At 40.9% G+C, this 18769-nt stretch overlaps 1 protein-coding gene across 5 annotated transcripts in view; it reads right to left on the bottom strand.

The window, feature by feature from the left end:
* Positions 1 to 18769, bottom strand: part of MEIS2 (Meis homeobox 2) — a 175132-nt gene that overhangs the window by 120714 nt on the left and 35649 nt on the right. For all 5 annotated transcript variants that reach the window (XM_064460153.1, XM_064460154.1, XM_064460150.1 and 2 more), the window contains exon 8: positions 1811 to 1956. In XM_064460153.1, coding sequence (XP_064316223.1) covers positions 1811 to 1956 — 146 coding nt within the window. The remainder of the gene's footprint in view (positions 1 to 1810; positions 1957 to 18769) is intronic.

Here is an 18769-nt window from a genome sequence, read left to right as displayed (position 1 = left end):
GGAGGGAGAGGATAGAAACAAGGAAAAGGGATTTCAAAAAGCCAGGAGGACTTTCCTCAAGAGAAGCAAGAGGCAGTTGACTGTTTAATAAGCATGTGTCAAATGCTTTCAAGGAGCACGTGAGAAGGGAAGGCAGGGAGAAAAAAACAAGACATCACAAATTTCATAACAGGAAATGGAGTTAATGCAGAGACGTATACAAAACAAACGGTTTATTTGTGGCCCTTCTTTTTGCTGTCTGCCTGTACTACTCCTCTAAAGATACCCTACAGCTAAATGAAAAACCCTCCACTCACACTCACTCGACTTCCAAATTAAAAACATTTTACAGGTTAGTAAATCTCCAGCTGAGGTGATGTAGCAAAGAACAGCTGTGAAGTAATTTTGATAATGATGAGAATAATAAGCACATGGCAAGGTTCAGGGCTTTGCTGTTGCAGCTTCAGTGCTCCTGAATAGATAAAAGTGATTAAATACTCCTGATTATCCCTGACCAATATGTAATGGATTTACAGCCCTTTCAATTAGTCAGTATTTGCTTAGGACTCATTATTTTGTCTTTGGTTAAGTAATCAGCCCAGAGACTCATGTTCTGTCTAATTCCTCTGAGCCAAGTGGGTACAGGGCACCTGACCTTTGAAATGGCCATAGCTGGGAGGCAGGAATAACCACTACTCCAGCAGAGACACTGGCTATTCCAGCTAATCCTGACCCCACAGGCCAGATCAATGCACCTTAGTTTGCTACTAATGTCCTTACATCAAAATGATGGTTTAGAAATGTGGATCTATCTCTCCCCCCTTTAGCCGTGCTTCTAGCAGAGCAGTTCGATAGTCCCTATCATAAATAAATCGGGTACCTTGTCCTGAAATTATTACACTGTAACCAACATCAGCTACTGTGGAAATTTATAAAACTTTGGTAGGCGAGGTAGTTAATAACAGTTAGCATTTTAAGCCTTATCAAGTGAGAAACAATTTTACAGTGATAGGAAGAAGAAAATCAATTGATAATTTTACCGGTTTCTATTATTTCCCACATGAAGTAAACTACAAAGAGTGTTACTAAGTTTTCTGTGGAACCGTGTTTTGAAGCCTAAGTGAAGCCATAACAGTCAACAGAACACCGACACGTAAAACCAGTTGCAAGCAGGAGGATAAGGATAGCCCATGGAAAGCATTGCTTTTCCCCATATTTAATCTCTCTCCCCCAAATGTGGATATCGTTAGCTTTTAACATAAAGGACTTGAAGAGAAGCTATAAAGGTGCTTATTCTCTCCGTTATGCAACTGCATATTTCTCACAAAAAGTAACAATGACAACTTCACAAGCTTCTGCTTTGGCTTCTCTGACATCCACGGTGTATGCCAGCACATACTGACTGGGGCTTTCTCTTCCCCCACATACATATGAAGTTTGTGCAAACAGAGGCCAGCAATAAAGAATCCAGAAAGTAGAGCTTTATATATGCTAAAGAAAGAAACCCCCTTTTTTGTCCTTAGGAACGTTTTGAAAAGTTCAAAGTTACTTTATATGTAAGTGTTGTTCCATGCTAAGGCTTTGTACTTTCTCTCCCTATAGGCGTGTATGTGTGTATATATATACGTCCATACATAGATAAATTTCTTTCAGATTTGTCATGATTCCAAGAGCCAAGAAAAAAAAAAAAAACAACGGGGGAAAAAAGGCACCAATAATTGAGCCCTAATAATCGTCCAAAAATTATGGGGACAATTGATTTCTAATAACGATGAATAAACCTCATTAGGCACATGAATAGAAATCTATTTTGGTTTTGGGCACCACTTACTGTGAGATGCTGGAAAAGCCACGCTCTCATGATATTTGTTGCTACTTTGGGGAAAATGCCTCTTTTCTTCTGACGCTTTTTGTCCTTGTCTGGGTCATCATCATCCCCTGTACCAGGTGAGGCTACACTGTTGTCTAAACCATCTCCTACAACAAAGAGAAATCAGGAAGAAGGAGACATTTAATGAACAAAACATAGAAGCCAGAAAGTATCATTAATTACCAAGACAATACCACAGTTTCATTTTGATTTGCTAGATCAGGCACATACAGTTTCTCATGATACACAAGTGCTGATACAAATATGTAAAAATTAGAAACCATGTCTCTCCAAATACTAATTCTGCATTTCACACATGCATATATCATTAATTCAATTATAATTGTGTGCTTGACATAGTGCAATAGCTCTTTGTCAATTATGGGATTCAATGTGGGAAAACCTGCCACAAGAAAACCCATTCACTGTAAATGCATCCCTACAACCATTCTGAATACGTACTATAAGTAATCAAGTTAAATGTTCTGTAGTCTATATATTCGAGGCCCTCTGCAGAGGTGGCAGTAACCATGTCACCGTTCAGTGCACATAACACACTGTCAGATGAGCCCCTCCCCGTAACCATCACCTCCCAACACACATACAAGACGCACGCACAAACACGTACACCTAGTATGACCCTGCATATAGCATTTGCATGACATGAAAACTTCTACATCTCTGCATCAGTGATTATTATCATTAAAAAAAAAAAAAAAAAAAAAAAGATGCACATCAAGGTAGAGCTCTCACTTAATCAGAACTTTCCATCAACATCTTTCTCTTCTGTGCTTTTCCCTGGCATTAATTGTGCATTAGCAAAAATCATTTACTTTTAACAGTCATAGTTATTTTTTCTTGCCCTCCAGCAAAAATGCCTTGAAAGCCTGCCTGGAGGGCATCTAAATTATGTATCTGAAAAACTCTTCTGGCAAGGCATTGCAGGACCCCTACTTTCTTAAAATTCATACGAGCACGTCTTCCTGTTTTTGGGAAGGCATCAATCAAGAGCAGCAATATATGCCATATTCCTACATTAATATTTGAACTAATAACTTTAAAAAAAGGAAAGAAACAAGATCCGACTTGTGGCATAATCAAATGCAAAATAAATGAAGAATACTGGGACAGCACTGAGACTTTATAGATTGCTGTGTTTTCCTTACACATCATTAGCCCGGAGCCACACGAAAGAGGAAAACAGAGAAGTGGAGAGTTTATGCTCCCTGCTGGTGTTTAAGAAGCCGAGGTCCTGGAAGGACATCTGGGAATTGTGCTGAGACGGTGGTTTTTGTAATTTAAGAATAGACATTCATTAGCAGTAAATGCCATAAATCCCATGCTAAGTAAAAACCTTGTCCAAGAAAGCCTAAAACAATAAACTCTGTGCTCAATGTAGCCTGAGCTAGACGCTCCATAGCTTCCTGAGGAATGCTATAGATTCACGAGCTAATTCCTATAGCCTTGTCTAGCTCTCTAGTGCTACTAAACGAAATACGTTGCTGCTACATACAGTCCATTTGCTTCAAAACTCGCATTTCAGCTCCATATTCTCTCCTGTGCCAGATCACCCTTCTTCTGCTGCTTCCCCTCTGAAAAACCAACCCTTTTGGACCGGAGAGACAGAAAAAGCCACAGCAAAGAGCTGGCAGATTAATTTTATTGACATTTCCATTTTCACTGCAATGTGATACCCTCCATCACATGGAAGAGATGACCCTCACTATTTACAGACTGACAGGCCACTTCATTACAACCACCCTGCCCCAAGGCAGAGCAGCTCCTTTCCATCTGCCCAAACACCAGAGCAAGACCCTGAAGTCGCTGCTCTCTTTCTCATGCTCCTTTTCTTTTTCTTTTTTATTTTTTTTGTTTGTTTCTGTTAACAATAGAGAAAGGAGAGTCGAACCACAGCAAACTAATCGAAGAGATTATGGAAGCCCTAAACACTGTAACCAACTGTTCACTTTTGCAAGATGTTGGCTATTTAGAAAGCACTCCTTTCTGTTGCTTTCGTCCCCCATATATTCCTCTCCCTCCCTCCCTCTCTCACACACACACACACACACACACACATACACACACACACACTTTCCACTATGCCAAGGAACTGCTGCAAGGCAAATTCTCACAAACACTAATGGCTTCTGACTGCTCCTTGGCAACCCCAGCATTTTAACCTGGGTGGATATGCTCTCCAAAATACAGACACTGGAGCTATCTCATCAGCTGTTCATGTGACACAGATGGAGAGTGGCTATTAGGAGCCAGGCAATGGGCCTTGGGGATCTGAGGTGCTGTACTGTAGCCTCAGGCAATTTTGAAAAGCAGTACCCGGAGATGGGGGGAAGAAAATCCCTACTGAAAGTGCAAGTTTGAAGTCAGTCAGTCTGTTTGTCTATCTGTCGTGCAGATAAAGATATCCTTGTCTCTTTATGTAAAAGCTACGTGCGTACGCACAGGATGCGTAGAGCCGTAAAACTTCTACTCTGCGCTATCCTTTTGCACCACAGAAGCACCAGTTCACTCTCTGTATGGGCAAATTCCTGTTTCTCAGCCTGTACATACTCTCCTGTTTGTAAGCATCTTCAGCACGAGTCACCTACATGGTAAATCAGTGTTTAGACCTTTAGGAGAGGTTGTTAATATCTGGGTTTTAAAAAGCTAATAGCAGTCCCTGAGATGAAAGTTCAGCTAAAGCTTCCACCGCCTTCCCACCTCAATCAGCAGTTGAAATGGTAAGAGTCAGTGCTTCCCTAACCTGTTCCATAACCTCATGAAAGGAAATCTAAATATTGTACCTCCAAATGACCCCAGAAGATGAACAGAGCAAGATTTGTTGCTCCTGGTGATCTAGAGGCCCTATCCTGTTCAGCTGTATTGTCACATCTTTAATAGCACTACAACTACTCACATTAGTGGATATGGTTTCTAGTGGCAAGGAACGATAGAAGTAGCCCATAACTGACTTTTCCAAGATGGACTGATTTACTTGGATATGGAGGGCCTGATCCCAGTCTTCCATACCCAAATAAGTATGAGTTACTTTAAATGAAGAAAAAGAAATTCTCAAAACTGAAATGAAATGAACAGATATGAAAGTCATGAAAGTCACTATGCTGAAGACTGGATTGAGTATACTTTTTACTGCTGTAGGAAGGAATCAAAATTTAAATCGTTTAAACCATCATTACAAGTGATTCGTACGTGAGTTGTTCATATCCTGATTTGGATGGTAATTTGAGAGAAGAGTAAAGTCCTAACTTGTATGGAAATTGCAATTATATAAGCATAGTTATCCCAATATTCCAGTGGGGAAATTAAGGCTGGATTTTGGCCCACTGACTCTCTCTTTCACACAGCAGCAAAGAAATGAAGGTGACTCTCTCCTGCTTTGCACGCTGTTCACTCATTTATTCCTGTGCAAAGAGTACAAGTGATTGCAAAACCCTATGGCCATTCTAGGAAAGTGGAGAATTCTTAAACGGCACCGTCTTTGTGGAGATGTCAATGACTACGCAGGGCTCAAGCCAGTGGAGAATTAGGCATATTACCCAGCTTGTTTAAGATTGTATCAATAGTCTCAATAAACCCTATGAAAGATGGAGAGACTTTACAAGAAACTTTGCAAAATGACCCACACCGGGTTCCTTAGAGACCTTCTTTTGTAGGGGAAGGGTTTGTGGAAGAGGCTAAAGATGGAAGTCGTCTTTACACAGTGTGAAGTCAAGCTTCCATGCTAGCTCTGTGTGCAGACACTCTTAGCATGAGGGTTTCTTCCCGTAAGATAAATTATTTTGCGTTGAAAGCAAAGGACACTGCCTCTCATTTTAAAAATACTGAATAAGTAGTCAGAGCAGAGTTTCCGTTGCACCATAATTTCAAACTCAACTTGCTGCAAACTGTTTTCCTTGGACAGACTAGTTTGCTGACCCCAATGTTCATACAGCACTCTTTGGGAAACATAATCCAGTCCTACAGAAGGCCATCTCAACCTTATTGCATCAATGAATTGCCCTTTGACAGTCCTCCGCGCTATCAGTATCATCTCAACAAGTTTGTGTTCCTGGCAGAGTAAAGATCCAGAAAGAGAAGAAGCAAGTGCTGCTTGGAAACTGCTCATCTAGTCTTTTCACCATTTGTGAACAGGATGAACAACAGATTCCCAATCTATGCAAGACAATTGAAAAGGATAACCCAGTCCAGGCCAAAGCACAGAAGCCTGGTAACCGCCCAGATTCAAACTGTTGAAATAGTTTCTATTACCATCATAACAAGCAGAGTAGTAAGAAAAGTGATTTCTGGAAAAATATATTTCAGGACCCAGTGTTTGAGTTTCTTCACCATCAGGGGTCCCTTACAGCTTTATAGTTGGTTGTGTTAAAGGAAGAGAAGAGCAGGGTTATCTAAGGTGGGAGGAAGACAAGACACTTCACCATTTTTCTAAAAATAGTGCAAGCAGTATGAAAACCACGTTAAAAGATTCTGTAAAGGAAGGCTGCATTGCACTATGCTGATCTTAAGTAAACTACTCTACAATCTTTCAGTCCAGCATTTTGAGGGAGTAGAATATGTAGATATAATTGCAAAACAAAGAGGAGAATCTCCATGCAGGTTATATTCACTATTTGCAATTTTTGTGTGTGTGTGTGTGCTTATAATGTGTCCATCTGGCCACATAAGTATTGTAAACCATTATTAATAAGGATGTTCAGCTTAGTAATATGATCCATATCACCACCACAGAAAAATCTTTAAAATCTGGTTAATTACCACTGCCAAAAAACTGGAAAGAGAAGTGTGTGAATACCGTTTGAAAACAAGTCAGTCTGTGCTGTAGGGAGGACTAATAGAAAGGGAAGGTCAGCTCCGGAACCAAAGACCCTTCAGGAGAACTTCTTATCTCCATTCCATCCTGTTAAAATCATCAGACTTCTAGCCTTACAGCTTTAGCAGATCACAGGTCTTTGAATGAAATGCTGGCTGTGGGGTTTATTTCCTCCTCCTCTTAATGATCACTGTTCCTGGACGTTGACTTAGTCTCCTCACACCACAGAAGCAGAACTTGTCTACCACACCTTACTGCCTAGGGAAACTGAGTTAGGATAGGTTATGGGTGGCAAACCTGGGACTTTGAATACCACAAACAGTCCAAGTGGACACCCCTGCTTAGAGCTGCGCCGTCGTCACCAGGGCTCTGCCGGCACGCGCGCCGGTTTTGCGGAATCGCTTGACTGCAGGAGGAAAGGTGCCATCAGAAGCTGTTTAGGCCTGGCACAGGCATCCTAGGTTGACCTGCATGCTCAGCCACCGTTTGTCCCATCCTGGAGTGGGGTGTCCTCAAGGGAACTGCTGTAATCAGCCCCCGGCATCCCCTCCCCCTTTGCCTCTCTGGGACACCAGACACGTCTCATGGTGTTCTGTCATATGTTTCAGCGAGCATCTCAGAGAGGAAGGAAGGTTGGACACTGGCGCACTAGAAGGAACGGGAAGACTTGAGACATAAAGCACTACCACCTCTCTTACTACAGAAGATGTTGTTATTTTGCCCTTCAAGCAGCAGGGAGGAGATGAAGAGCCGGCCTTCTCTCTGCTGTTCTTTTGGAAGATCGTTTGCTTTCCAGAACACAACCCAGCAATTCCACCAGGCTGATACTGTAAAGATGACATGTGCAAATGTCACACAACCCGGGCATTAAAAACTACTGTAAATTCAAATAGGAAGAAAAGGAAGAGAACTTAAGCTACTATCAGACCTTACCTACAAAGCTATTCTCCTTGTTCTAAGCACATTTTAGCATAGTTTGTCAGTCAAGGGCAAGTCCCTATTGCCATCTGGCAATATGTGCTAAAGGCTTAGAGTAGCATGGTATCTGGTATCTAAAGTGTATTTACAGCAAGAGACAGAATAAAAAGTGTTCATTTTTGTATTTCTGGATAGGCACCTTTCTACAATCACTGATTTCTCTGACTTTCAAAAAGGCATTTGCAAATATTTTATTATTTACTTCAAGGTAGGGATGACATTCCGGCTATGTTATTGCTACAGCCATGCGCGCTGTAAAACTGGTGATTTAGATCTTTCGAAATTATTTTCAGAACTGTGACGTTTCGCATTTCCCTTTTTATTACTTTCCTGTCTAAAATAAGAAAAAAAAAAGACTGGGACTTTTTGTGCCCTTAATTGACTGTGTTTAAAGCTCCTGTTTATTTGTGAGGTGAATCGAGAATTATTAGAGATTATATTCAAAAGCCAACAACATATTTTTCTAGCTTTTTAAAAGACAAAACTAATGAACACCGGTTTAAATTTTAAACTCTTTTATACCACCAGTAGGTTTGTGGTTCGTTCATTATAATCCAACATTTTTTTCACATCAGGTGAAAAACAGTGTTCCCGTGCAGACAAGGGGAACAGCAAAGCAACCTGCTAATTACTGATCTCTCTTACGTTCCTGCTGTGCTAAACTGTCCAGACACGTTGAAGTGAAATTTTTCTGCGATTTTCAAGTGACTAGTTCATGGCCCACTGCCGTGGAGCGCAGGCGAAGGGATGAAATGCTTTAGTTTACATGCAACATTTACTAACTGTGTGGGTTTTCCGACATTAAAGAGGGGACAGTGACCCATGCCACCTTTTTCACACTCAAAAGAGCACTGAAAAAACAGTCTTCATAGGCTTACCTCAGGCTTCCCTGGCCCTTAACACCCTCCCCCCAGGGTAGGAGCAGAAAGAGAAAAAAGAAGGGATTTTATGCTCCTTTCTCTTCAACTTTTCAGGCGGTATAAGCAGCATTTAGCAAATTCAGCCTCCAAATGGCTCCAAATGCTCTGAGCTGCAGGGGCTCATCCTTTGTTAGCCTCCCTCTATTTACACAGGATTTACGCAGGCTCTCCACTGAAGAGACCACATGTTTCTGACAGAAAGCACTTCCATTCACACTGCATCAGGCAACAGGATTGTAACCACTGCAGCTTCACGCTGACCTGAGATTAGGGATTTCAGCAACATTGAGATGGTAACAATCTGCTAACTAACGAAAATTATCCATGGAGAACTCTGCTGCTTACTCCAGTTAAAACTACCGTGGCCGGATAGATTAGGTTACTTAAAAGGACAATTAAGAACTAGCTACTGTCAAGAACATGCGTGCCCGTCTACAAATAACATACACACACACACACAGAAAGATATCAGCAGGGTGGGGAGAAAAAAAAAAAACCACGAAAAAAATCAGGCTGCAGCTTGGATTAAAACAATTTCACCCACTGGCTGAAGACATAAAGTGTAAAAACAGACAGATGGACACATATGTAAATGTGACTGCATTTGTTTCTCTGGAGCTGGCAAGTTAGTAATAACAGTATAGCTTAATAATTTATTTTCCATGGTATTTTCACACTGGTTAACTGGGCAGCAGCAACATCCATGCAGAACTTCAGGAGCAGAATAACTCCTTCTATCTAATCGCTGCTGGGGCAAACAAACCGAACCAAGAGATCTCTCTTGGCTCTACCTACAAGGACTCAGTCCTGGAATCCGATATCAGTCTGGGGATTTTTTAAAATTTAGTATTTTTTTAAAACCCAGTTTGGCCAGTCAGGATTTCTACACTGAGGGCTTTTTTTTTTTTTTTCGCCAGATTTAATATTTGTGTCAGGGTTTTTCACAATTAATTACACACACACAGGGACAACAAATGTTGCTGGTTGGAGCTTGTGGTTTTTTGCTCAATAGCCTTTCACCGGGCAAAAGAAAATTAGATGGGAACGCAGGGCCAGAAAGGATCGCACAGATCCAGGTTTTGATGACTTTTATTTTGTTGTCTTAATTCGGCAAATTATTTTGCTTCTGCAGCAAAGAACAAAACAATTTACTTCTGTAACAGTAACCCATACATGCATCCAAAAAGCACATAAAAAGTACATGGTATATTCTAAAGTTCTCCATAGTATATCATAATAAAGCTCTTCTGGGCACTCAATGATTCATTTTTAGTGATCTCTCAAATGCCCTTACCCACGGTTAACACTCAGATTTTATTAAGGAAGAAAGCAGGGACAAATGTCCACTTAAGTCCCAGCTCTCAAATTCAACTCTGCTTGCGCTGCAGTACCTAAAGCTAAAGCTTCTTTAATGTTCTATTCACCTCCCCTGTGTGGCATTTCTGCTAACACAAGAGTTCACAATCTTTCAGCCCCAAACACAGAAGGCTGCTATCTTCAAGTCATCCAAGGAATGTGCCAGATACTATCATCTCCCCTGCAATACAAAGAACCAGAAAGAGGCAGAGACCAAAAGGAGACCGTACTGATCAGGTTACTGAAGTCCAGAAAGTCTTTCCCAGAATGTTAAATGTTAATCTTTGAACCAGCAAATGTTATAATTAAGATCCTTGTAGTTGGAGGAAATGCTAGCTCGAGAAGTCAAAGGTACAGCCATTTGAAGTTGTACTTTTTTGCACGTTTATCCTAATCTCGCACCCCTCATGCTGGCATAACAGCCATCAAGCACTTTGTTCTATTCAAGTGAAATTATCATTAATGTCAGTGGCAGTTTTGCCTGAGTAAGGAGTGTAAGACCAGATCCTTGTCTTGTTCACACAGAACTGCAAGCACTGCACAATTCCTGAGGAGATATACTCATTAAAACCGGTGGTTTATGCTGATTTATGATGCTCTTCTGTTTAAAAGTGAAACTCGCTTTGTACCTCTCCGGAAAAGTGTTCAGTGCACTTGTTTCCACATGGTTTTAACTTCAGTGCCTCCCCCTCCCCACCTCAGCACAAGTTGGGAAGTTTACTCCCAGGTTTTGGCACCTAGGCTGAAGGAAAGCACTGTTAAATTAGGTTTCGGTATTTTGTCTGCTTCGGTAATTGCTTTGCAGTGTGAATGTAAATAGCTGTTATTCTGTTTAAATTTTTCATCCTACTAAACGCTGTCACACAAAATGTCCTTGTGCTGCAGTCTAAATGGAGTTCTTTTTAAATTGCCTTTTTATATATTTTTAGAGAAATATTTTTAGCATTCTCATAGTAATTCTGTTAAGAATACCAGCTGCAGACTTTGGCTACAGCTGAGACAACAATAACAAGTCATTAAAGAAATCAGGAGACAAAAAACTTTTTTTTTTTTTTTTTTGCCTAAAGCACATCATCTTTACGAGACCATTTTCTTTTTTTAGTTCTGTACAAAAGTTAGTATACATTAAAAAGTTATATTTTAAGTACCATTTCTTATTTGCTATCCTGTTATTTTTTTCATCGGAATAGTACCAAATGTGGGCAAAATAGCCATGTTCAATTAAAATTCTACCTGCAGCTGAAGTTAAGTAATTAAGTTCAATACTATCTCATCAATATTTAACGTTTAACATTTTGCAGTTGTTTATATATAGCAGAATGTGGAGAACTTGAAGTAGATGATGGCTAACATCCTGTACTGTTCTTCTTCATTAAATCATTAATGTAGTTTCTTTAAGAGTAAAAATGGCTCTTTTTTTGAAAAGGAAAATAGCCATCAGAGCGTCTCAGTTTTCCTCTCAGCTATTACAAACTTATAACCTGCAGGGTATTTTAACGTCTTGCAGTTTGAAGTCTTGCAGACAACGTACTTGTTCAGGAAACATCCCTTAAAATTATGCCCACCAATACAGCAAGAGTCCATGTACTGTCCACTTTAGAAACCTCTCTTCTCAGGGTTATTTAGCTATTAAATATGCAATATTTCAGCTGGTGCTTTTAAGTACACATTCATAGGATTTTTTTTTTTTTTTCCACTGGTTCCAAAAAAAAGTTAGGACTAGAAATGTAACAGACATTTATTCCTGAGAGATACTAAGTTAAAAGCTTCTGTTATTAAAAGGACATTTGTTAAGCCACAAGTCCAAAATGCACATTAGTCTATTTGAAGATGCATTACAAAAAAAATGGAGGATGGCTGAATGCTTAAAAAAAAAAAAAAAAAAAAAAAGATGTTTTGATAGAAAAGTGTCCAAATGAACCACAAAAGCTTTTCCAGGTGATAAAATGTACACAAATGTGTATGTTACATAAAACACAAGTAAAAGTACTGTCTCAATATGCATTCACGAACACCTGAGCAGCATCAGAAAAGATGCTTGCTGTGAATGCATAGTCCAGAAAAAAAATAAAAAAATACAAAACAACTCCAAACTTGGCAAGTCTTACATACCATAAGAGCTCCAACACCTATGCACAGTAGGGTGGATTAACCCGCTGGGTGCTGCAGACATATATATGCACCTCCTCCTAAAGTGTTCATTTGGCTGGCAGTCTGGAAAATGCCAGAATGTGAAGGGTTACGTGGGAACACTGACAGTCTGCTCTTGTAGGTTTAAGTTAAAGCCCATACTTTAAATATAGCGTGCTAGGTATTTGGAAACATAACTAATACTCTTTATAAGCGGTATGCTATTTGGTGCTCACAGCAAAGGGCTCAATCCGGTGCTCGCTCCCACTGGTGTGAATCCCACTGGTGCGAATCCCACTGGTGCTTTGGATCTGCCCGTATTTACTTTCAGGGTAACATTTTTCAGGAGTCTTTTCCTCCAAGAAGCCTTGTAAAGGTAAAGCGTAAACCATCTGTACCTCATCTCCTATATATATTGGGTGCTTAAAGGCGGTTACTGGAAAGGCCTGAAATGTTTTGCCTTTCAAGTTCAGTAGATCTCGTAAGAGCAAACGTTTAAGAGCCAAAGGCCCTAGTTAGTCCCTGCTAGTTTCTTAGAGTCTGGCTTTAGCCATGAGGGAAGGTACAGTTAAGAATATCCAAATGCCTCAAACTGGAAGAAGCAGCAAGCATACAGACCCGTATTCTTGTCAGAAAATTTCAACTAGTTGACAAAAAAAAAAAACCAACCCAAAAGGTATTTTATTATATATTTCCACCCATTTTACAGTTCTACTGGATTGTTTCCAGTAACTGGATAATATCATAAAACAAACAAAAAAGACGGGAAAGCCATGGCCGCCTCTCTCTGCACCCAAACAATCCAATAGGATGCTTTGGATCTGCTTTAAGTGATCCATCTGGATCCACTGGACCATCCATTTGGACCATTGACAGGGCAGTGCATAATTTCATAGAAACATCGTGAAAAGTGTTTGACAAAAATTTTCATTCACTTGTTTAGAAAATAAGGAAGCATAAAAATAGCAAAACCACAGGGTACCGACTTGTTATAACACTATTTGCCTAAAAGCTCACAGCACAAAACTAAAAAGCACAGACCCCCACTCTGACACCTGACGCTTTGCTTTTCTGTTCATAACCCTGTAATTTCATTTTGAGACTTTCATTGTAGCAGAAAGTGTTGCAAAAGACAAATATGCAGTGCCTACAAAGTCTTCCCAGGCTGGTTTGTGTCCCCGAGCTCTTCCTAGGGCAGGACCTCACAAGCTGGGCGCCAGAGAACTTCGATGACCCGGCTCCCCGCTGCGGAGGAGGTAGGGTTGGCTATTCGCAGGAAACTCAAAAGAAAAACCTGGCAGGTTACAAGACTTCTCTTCATTCAGACGGGTAGGACTGAGTTTCCCACTGGACAGGCTGTTCACCTAGCCAGTTAGAGAGCTGACACGCATGCCATAAGATCAAATCTAAGCCCCACCAATCAAGTAGCGGTCTGGGCTAAACGTGCTGATGCAGCAAATTTCCAGATCTCTATCACACCAGGCAGGGGAGTCATTCTTCTCAGTGATAAAGTCACTGAATGCACTCTTGAGGAGATAAAAAAAAATTAAGAACTGGCTGACTTTGCACCATTTGAGTGAGGTATTCACTGCTGACCCAGAACAACAGAATTGTCACCGGCTGGGAATCACCACAGACATGGTCATCTCTGACTCCTTACTGCAAGGCTGTTCCCAGGAATTGTTTCTCAGCCGGTTAGTGGCATCAGTCCGGGAACTACGGTGCTTAAATGCGTTATGCATGAGAACCACCTTCACACAGTGCCTCCACCTCTCTCCTCCTCCCTCTCCTCTTAAAAATTCTGTGAAATGATGCCAATGAGAGAGCTCAGTAGTCAAAAACAGCAAATAGGATTTCAGCAATTAAGATTTGCCTCAAAAACATCAACCCCCCCTTTGCAATTTTATAGTCAAGATATTTTTACCTGTGTTTTACTATGTCAGCTTTTAAAATTTACCAGAGAATGATGCGGCAGCTAAGAACTGAGATGCTAATTGTGTTGGAGCATTATCTAACACCAGATATTCTTTTCTGTTATTGGCTCAGAAAGTGACCTTTAGCAAACTTCAGGGATAAGGATTTTTCAGAAGTGCTCAAATGAGCAAGGAACACAGCTTTCATTGAAAACTGCTTTAAAAGTAATACATAATATTCCTTTTGATAGTAATTTGGGGTGGCTCTTAGATAAGTGAATATTTTATAGAATTACTTTTAAAGGCAAACATATCAATGCACTCCTGCACTCATCTGAGCATTACATAATTTCAGTTCTGGGTATGGTTATTGTTATTCCTAATTGTTCTTCATCTCTAAATGCATATCTATAAGAGAACATGCTTTCTTTACTTCCTGAAATACTCTGTTAGAAGGCAGGTTCTTGGACACCAGTATTTGTGATCAAAACAGATACACAAGGACATTTTATCTCTTTTCTCCTTCGGCTAAATAGCATTATTTCCATGTAAGTTACTAGGGTCAAAAGCAAGTCTTAGTGCTGCAACTTCAGTAAAGAGACCACACAGGGATTTATACCCGTGGCTGAACAAAATCATGAAGTATGGACAGTGTTGTCATCCGGTCTCTATCCATCTGTGGTCCCTGTGGCATCCATGGGAACTTGTTCTGAGAGACCAAGTCAAAAACTAAGATTTGGTATTTCCCATTTCTACCTCCAGCAAACCCAACGACAGAGCATTCTCTGGACCTCAACGGTCACGTTGCCGCAGACGTTGCGTTTCTGTCAGCACGGGTGACACACGCAGGGCGAGTCAGCTTTCCCCGGGGGGAGGAGAAACGCTCAGAAGGACCGTGACCCGCCCATGCTGCCGCGCTCTTTGCGGCAAGGACGCGTACGCGAGCGCCAGCCCTGCACCTTTGGGTGGGGGTAACTTCTCCCTGGCTCTCAAAGCACAGGAGAGGATTATCACACGGAGTGCAGGTCTGGGGCCATTTTTCTGAAATAAGAAATGCCAGCATTTGTAATTCATTTGTGAAGCACTAACGAGGCCCCCTTTTCAACCCCATTTATTTCTTACAAAATAGGTTTGGCTGGACAATGGCCAGGAAAGAGAAGCTAAATCAAGGAGGTGAGCGGGCCACCTTTTTCGCTTCGATCCGTGCTGCTTTTTGGTACCCATGGTGGCCTTTCCCAGATATGATAAAGGTTTGGTAAATAATGCAAGCCTGGACCCTGGCCATTGACGGTTCACAGACTGTACGTCCTTAGCAGCACCACCCCATCTATTACTGTGGAATTAGTTGACAATGCTACTAGTTGTACTAAAAAAAAGATAAACTAATTGGTCCCTGAGGATGCCTAGGTGCTTTGGAAGTCTTTTTAACAAAAAGAAAAAAAATTATCTCCCATAGTGATTTGCCAGCCTCCTATACCCTATCCAGCACATTGGGACTTCTAAATTACATAGTATAATTGACATCAAATATCTGTCCCATCAGTGAATATCTTTATTAGCATCAAAATCACTCACAACTAGTGTTCCTCAATGTTATTAAACAGAACTTGTTCTAGGTGTTGCCTTACTAATTAGTCAGGATGAGCCCGAGGAAGAAAATCTGGGTCATGTTAAATTAATTGGAATGAGCATGAAAATTAGCAGAGCAAACTGCATCAATTTTCTGTAGAGAGCCTTTCTTCATGTTGAGAATAAAAATGGATATTATGAGGCATTAACCAAACTGCCTTCTGTGACTGCCAAGAGGTGTGTTACAGTAGCCCAAAAATATCATGCTCACAGATTTTCAGAAGTTAATGAGACATTTCCAGGAATGGTAAATACATGGTATTAAAATGGGTGTGCCTCTTATGGGAAAATGCCAAGTCATTTCATGTTTATTCAGGCATAACAAGCTCCTCAAAATGAGCATAATTTAAGAGGTGAATAGTGCAAAGAGGGCTAACATTCAACTAATTTTCCTTAAGAAAGAAAAGATTGAATTGAACAAAAAATGAATTAAGAGGTTTACAAATCAACAAGTCAACCATCAGATTGCAGCCTCTGCTCAGTATATTCTCATCAGCCCCTGCCACGAAGTTTTCAAAAAATGTCCCGAAGGCAGGGAACAAAGCGAGCAGAACTGATTACAGCCACACTCACCGCCTTGCTGTCTAAACTCTGTTTGGCTTCCTAATGAGCTCACTAAAAACCTAATTCATCTCCCATAACCCTTCTCAGCCCTCCTTGAAATTCACCATTATGGAAATTACAGATGAAACATTTACAGGCTGTGTTCAAATTACTGCTTCTTCAACAGGCAGGTCCCTGACCCTCACAATGAACACAATAGAGGTATGTCCGGCATGAAACCACTCGAGCCACAGCCTATAGAATAAAGAGGCTCAGGAAGGTTAAGACTTTTTCTCATGGTGACAATGATTTCCGCATTAATGCTTTCAGTTCCATGAATATGGGAATTTTGTGGGTTTGACAGTATATCAAATACAAATTGTAATTCAGAAGGGGAGAAATGAGTTGTACTGATGACAAATAGCTGAAATAGGCTAATGTGAATTCCCAGCCTGTTCATGAGGAAACTCCCTCAGTTCCTCATTACATGAAGTCAAAATGATCCTCACGGCACCTAGCCTGTAACTGGAAGATTACTGAATTGATGGATCCTTAGTTTAAAATGCAGCTGTTTTATTCTGCTTTAGTAATTAATTCTTTTTCCAATACCATATTGATTAAGCGTAGACCCTGATAAAGTTCAAACTGAGAAGAATCTCTAGTGGCTTCCTTAGTTGCTCCAGAGACTCAATGAAAACTTCCTACAATTCCACCTGCCTCCTCAGAGTGCTGATCCAATGAACAGAACAGTTTTTTTCTCATAAATTAGTTAGGCCATGTGGAGCTGTATTAGCTGATCGTTGCTTTTGTCTCTCTACTTGCTGACTTGCTTTTCACTTTTGCTGTCCTTTGTGCTGTCACACACAAAGTCGGAGTGCAGCTGCCATGCTGAACCCAAACCAAGGTAAAGAACAATTCGTACAAACTAGATTTCCCCCCCCACACACTTTATACAGCTGCAACTCCCCGAGCAGCACTGCACTCAATAAGGCCTCCTGGGATCCAACTAGCAGAGAAATCCGTGCTGAAGCATGCAGTCGTTCTGTGGGACTAAAGGGTGTTGGGGGAGGCGGTGGGGGGGAATAACCTGTTTTCCAGACTGCTCCACCTTTTGGTATAGAATATTTGCTGCTTCATTTTTAGATCCTTACATTATCAGTTTTTAATTTTTTTTTCTTTAAAAAAAAAAAAAAAAAACAACCAACAGGCCCAAAACACAGATATACTACAGCCACTTGAGACAAGAAATTATCATGTCACCTGTAAAAGTGGGATGTGGGTTCTTGTTGACTAACAAGCAGCTGGTGGCTGTCCGTGAATGACCACTGCAAACACAGCAGCATATTACAAGAAGCAGCAATCACCAACACGATGCTGCTTTTCAGAGAATCACCTGTACTGGGGAACCCAGGGTTGTGAATTAAAAAGATCATGATAACAGGAAGTTTCTGAGATTACAGCCAGTACAATGGATTTTCTTTTCTATGAAAATCAGAAATACATTGGTCTGAAAACATTCCCAGCACTTTATTATCATTATTTCTTCCCCAACCTACCCCAGCCCTTCTCCTCCTCCTTCCCTTTCCCACCATCTGAAAAAGAAACAACTGATGCCCTCTGTGTCTGTGTACTACCATTTATAACTTGAACCTGTGTGTCTGGAGGGTAACATGCTGTATGTACTGGTTTCCCCAGCCCTAGTAACAAGTGATCTCAGAAGTAAGTGATCTGAGGGAGTAGCAGGCACATCAGATATTAGAAAACCTTGTTCAGGTGACTTATTAGTTAATAAGACTACCTGAAGGCTAAGGATCTCATTCTAATTTCATACTGACTGAGGCCCTCGACTTAATCTCTGCCTTCCCACCGAGGTGAAAGCAAGTTGGTTTTTCATATTTCTCCGGGAGAATCTGCTCCATTTTGGCTCAGCCGGCTTGTATTTGAAGAGCCACGTAACCAGGCGGGTGCAAGGAGAGCAGTGGGCAGCCGCTGTGCGTGGTGGGCCAGGCCAGATAACGGCATTCCCCACCTTCAGAACATTCTTCCTTAGGGCGAAAGGTCACCCTTCACAGATGTCTCCAGCAGACACTCGGTTGTCAAAAGGTTGCATCATGCGATGCATGCAGTCACAGCTAACAATGCGCTGTTCTCATCCAGATACGTAAACACGTTGCACTTCTAAATAATTTCCCTGTTCAGGACAGCTTGGTTTTTTCCCCCGAGTTTTGTTCAGTTATCAAAAAAAAGTTAGGAACATTGAGGGGAAAAAAAAAAAACCCAAACCAAAACAAGACAACCAGTCTGACACACCCCCCCCCCCAATACCAATCCACAGCTTAAGTATTCTATTTTCCTTTTCTGTCAGGCTATTCAGCACAAGAAGATGCTTCTGGTTTATTCCCGAAAAATAGACATAAAACCACCATATCCCAAAATGTCTAACAGTAAAGCATAGAGTTTGGAGGCAAAAAAAGCGCACATTTGGTAAAATGGAAAATAGTAAGCAATTTGTCAGAAAAGTTACACAGCCAGAAAAATTCAGTGAAGAAAATCCTGCTCAGCTTAACATAGCCTATTCTAATTTCTTCCATTAAAAAGTAACAGACACACACGAACCCTGTGT

This window comes from Phalacrocorax carbo, chromosome 9 (assembly GCF_963921805.1).
Source record: "Phalacrocorax carbo chromosome 9, bPhaCar2.1, whole genome shotgun sequence".
NCBI classification, from domain to species: domain Eukaryota; kingdom Metazoa; phylum Chordata; class Aves; order Suliformes; family Phalacrocoracidae; genus Phalacrocorax; species Phalacrocorax carbo.
The sequence above is the reverse complement of the archived record's forward strand: the minus strand, read 5'-3'. Positions and strand labels throughout refer to the sequence as shown.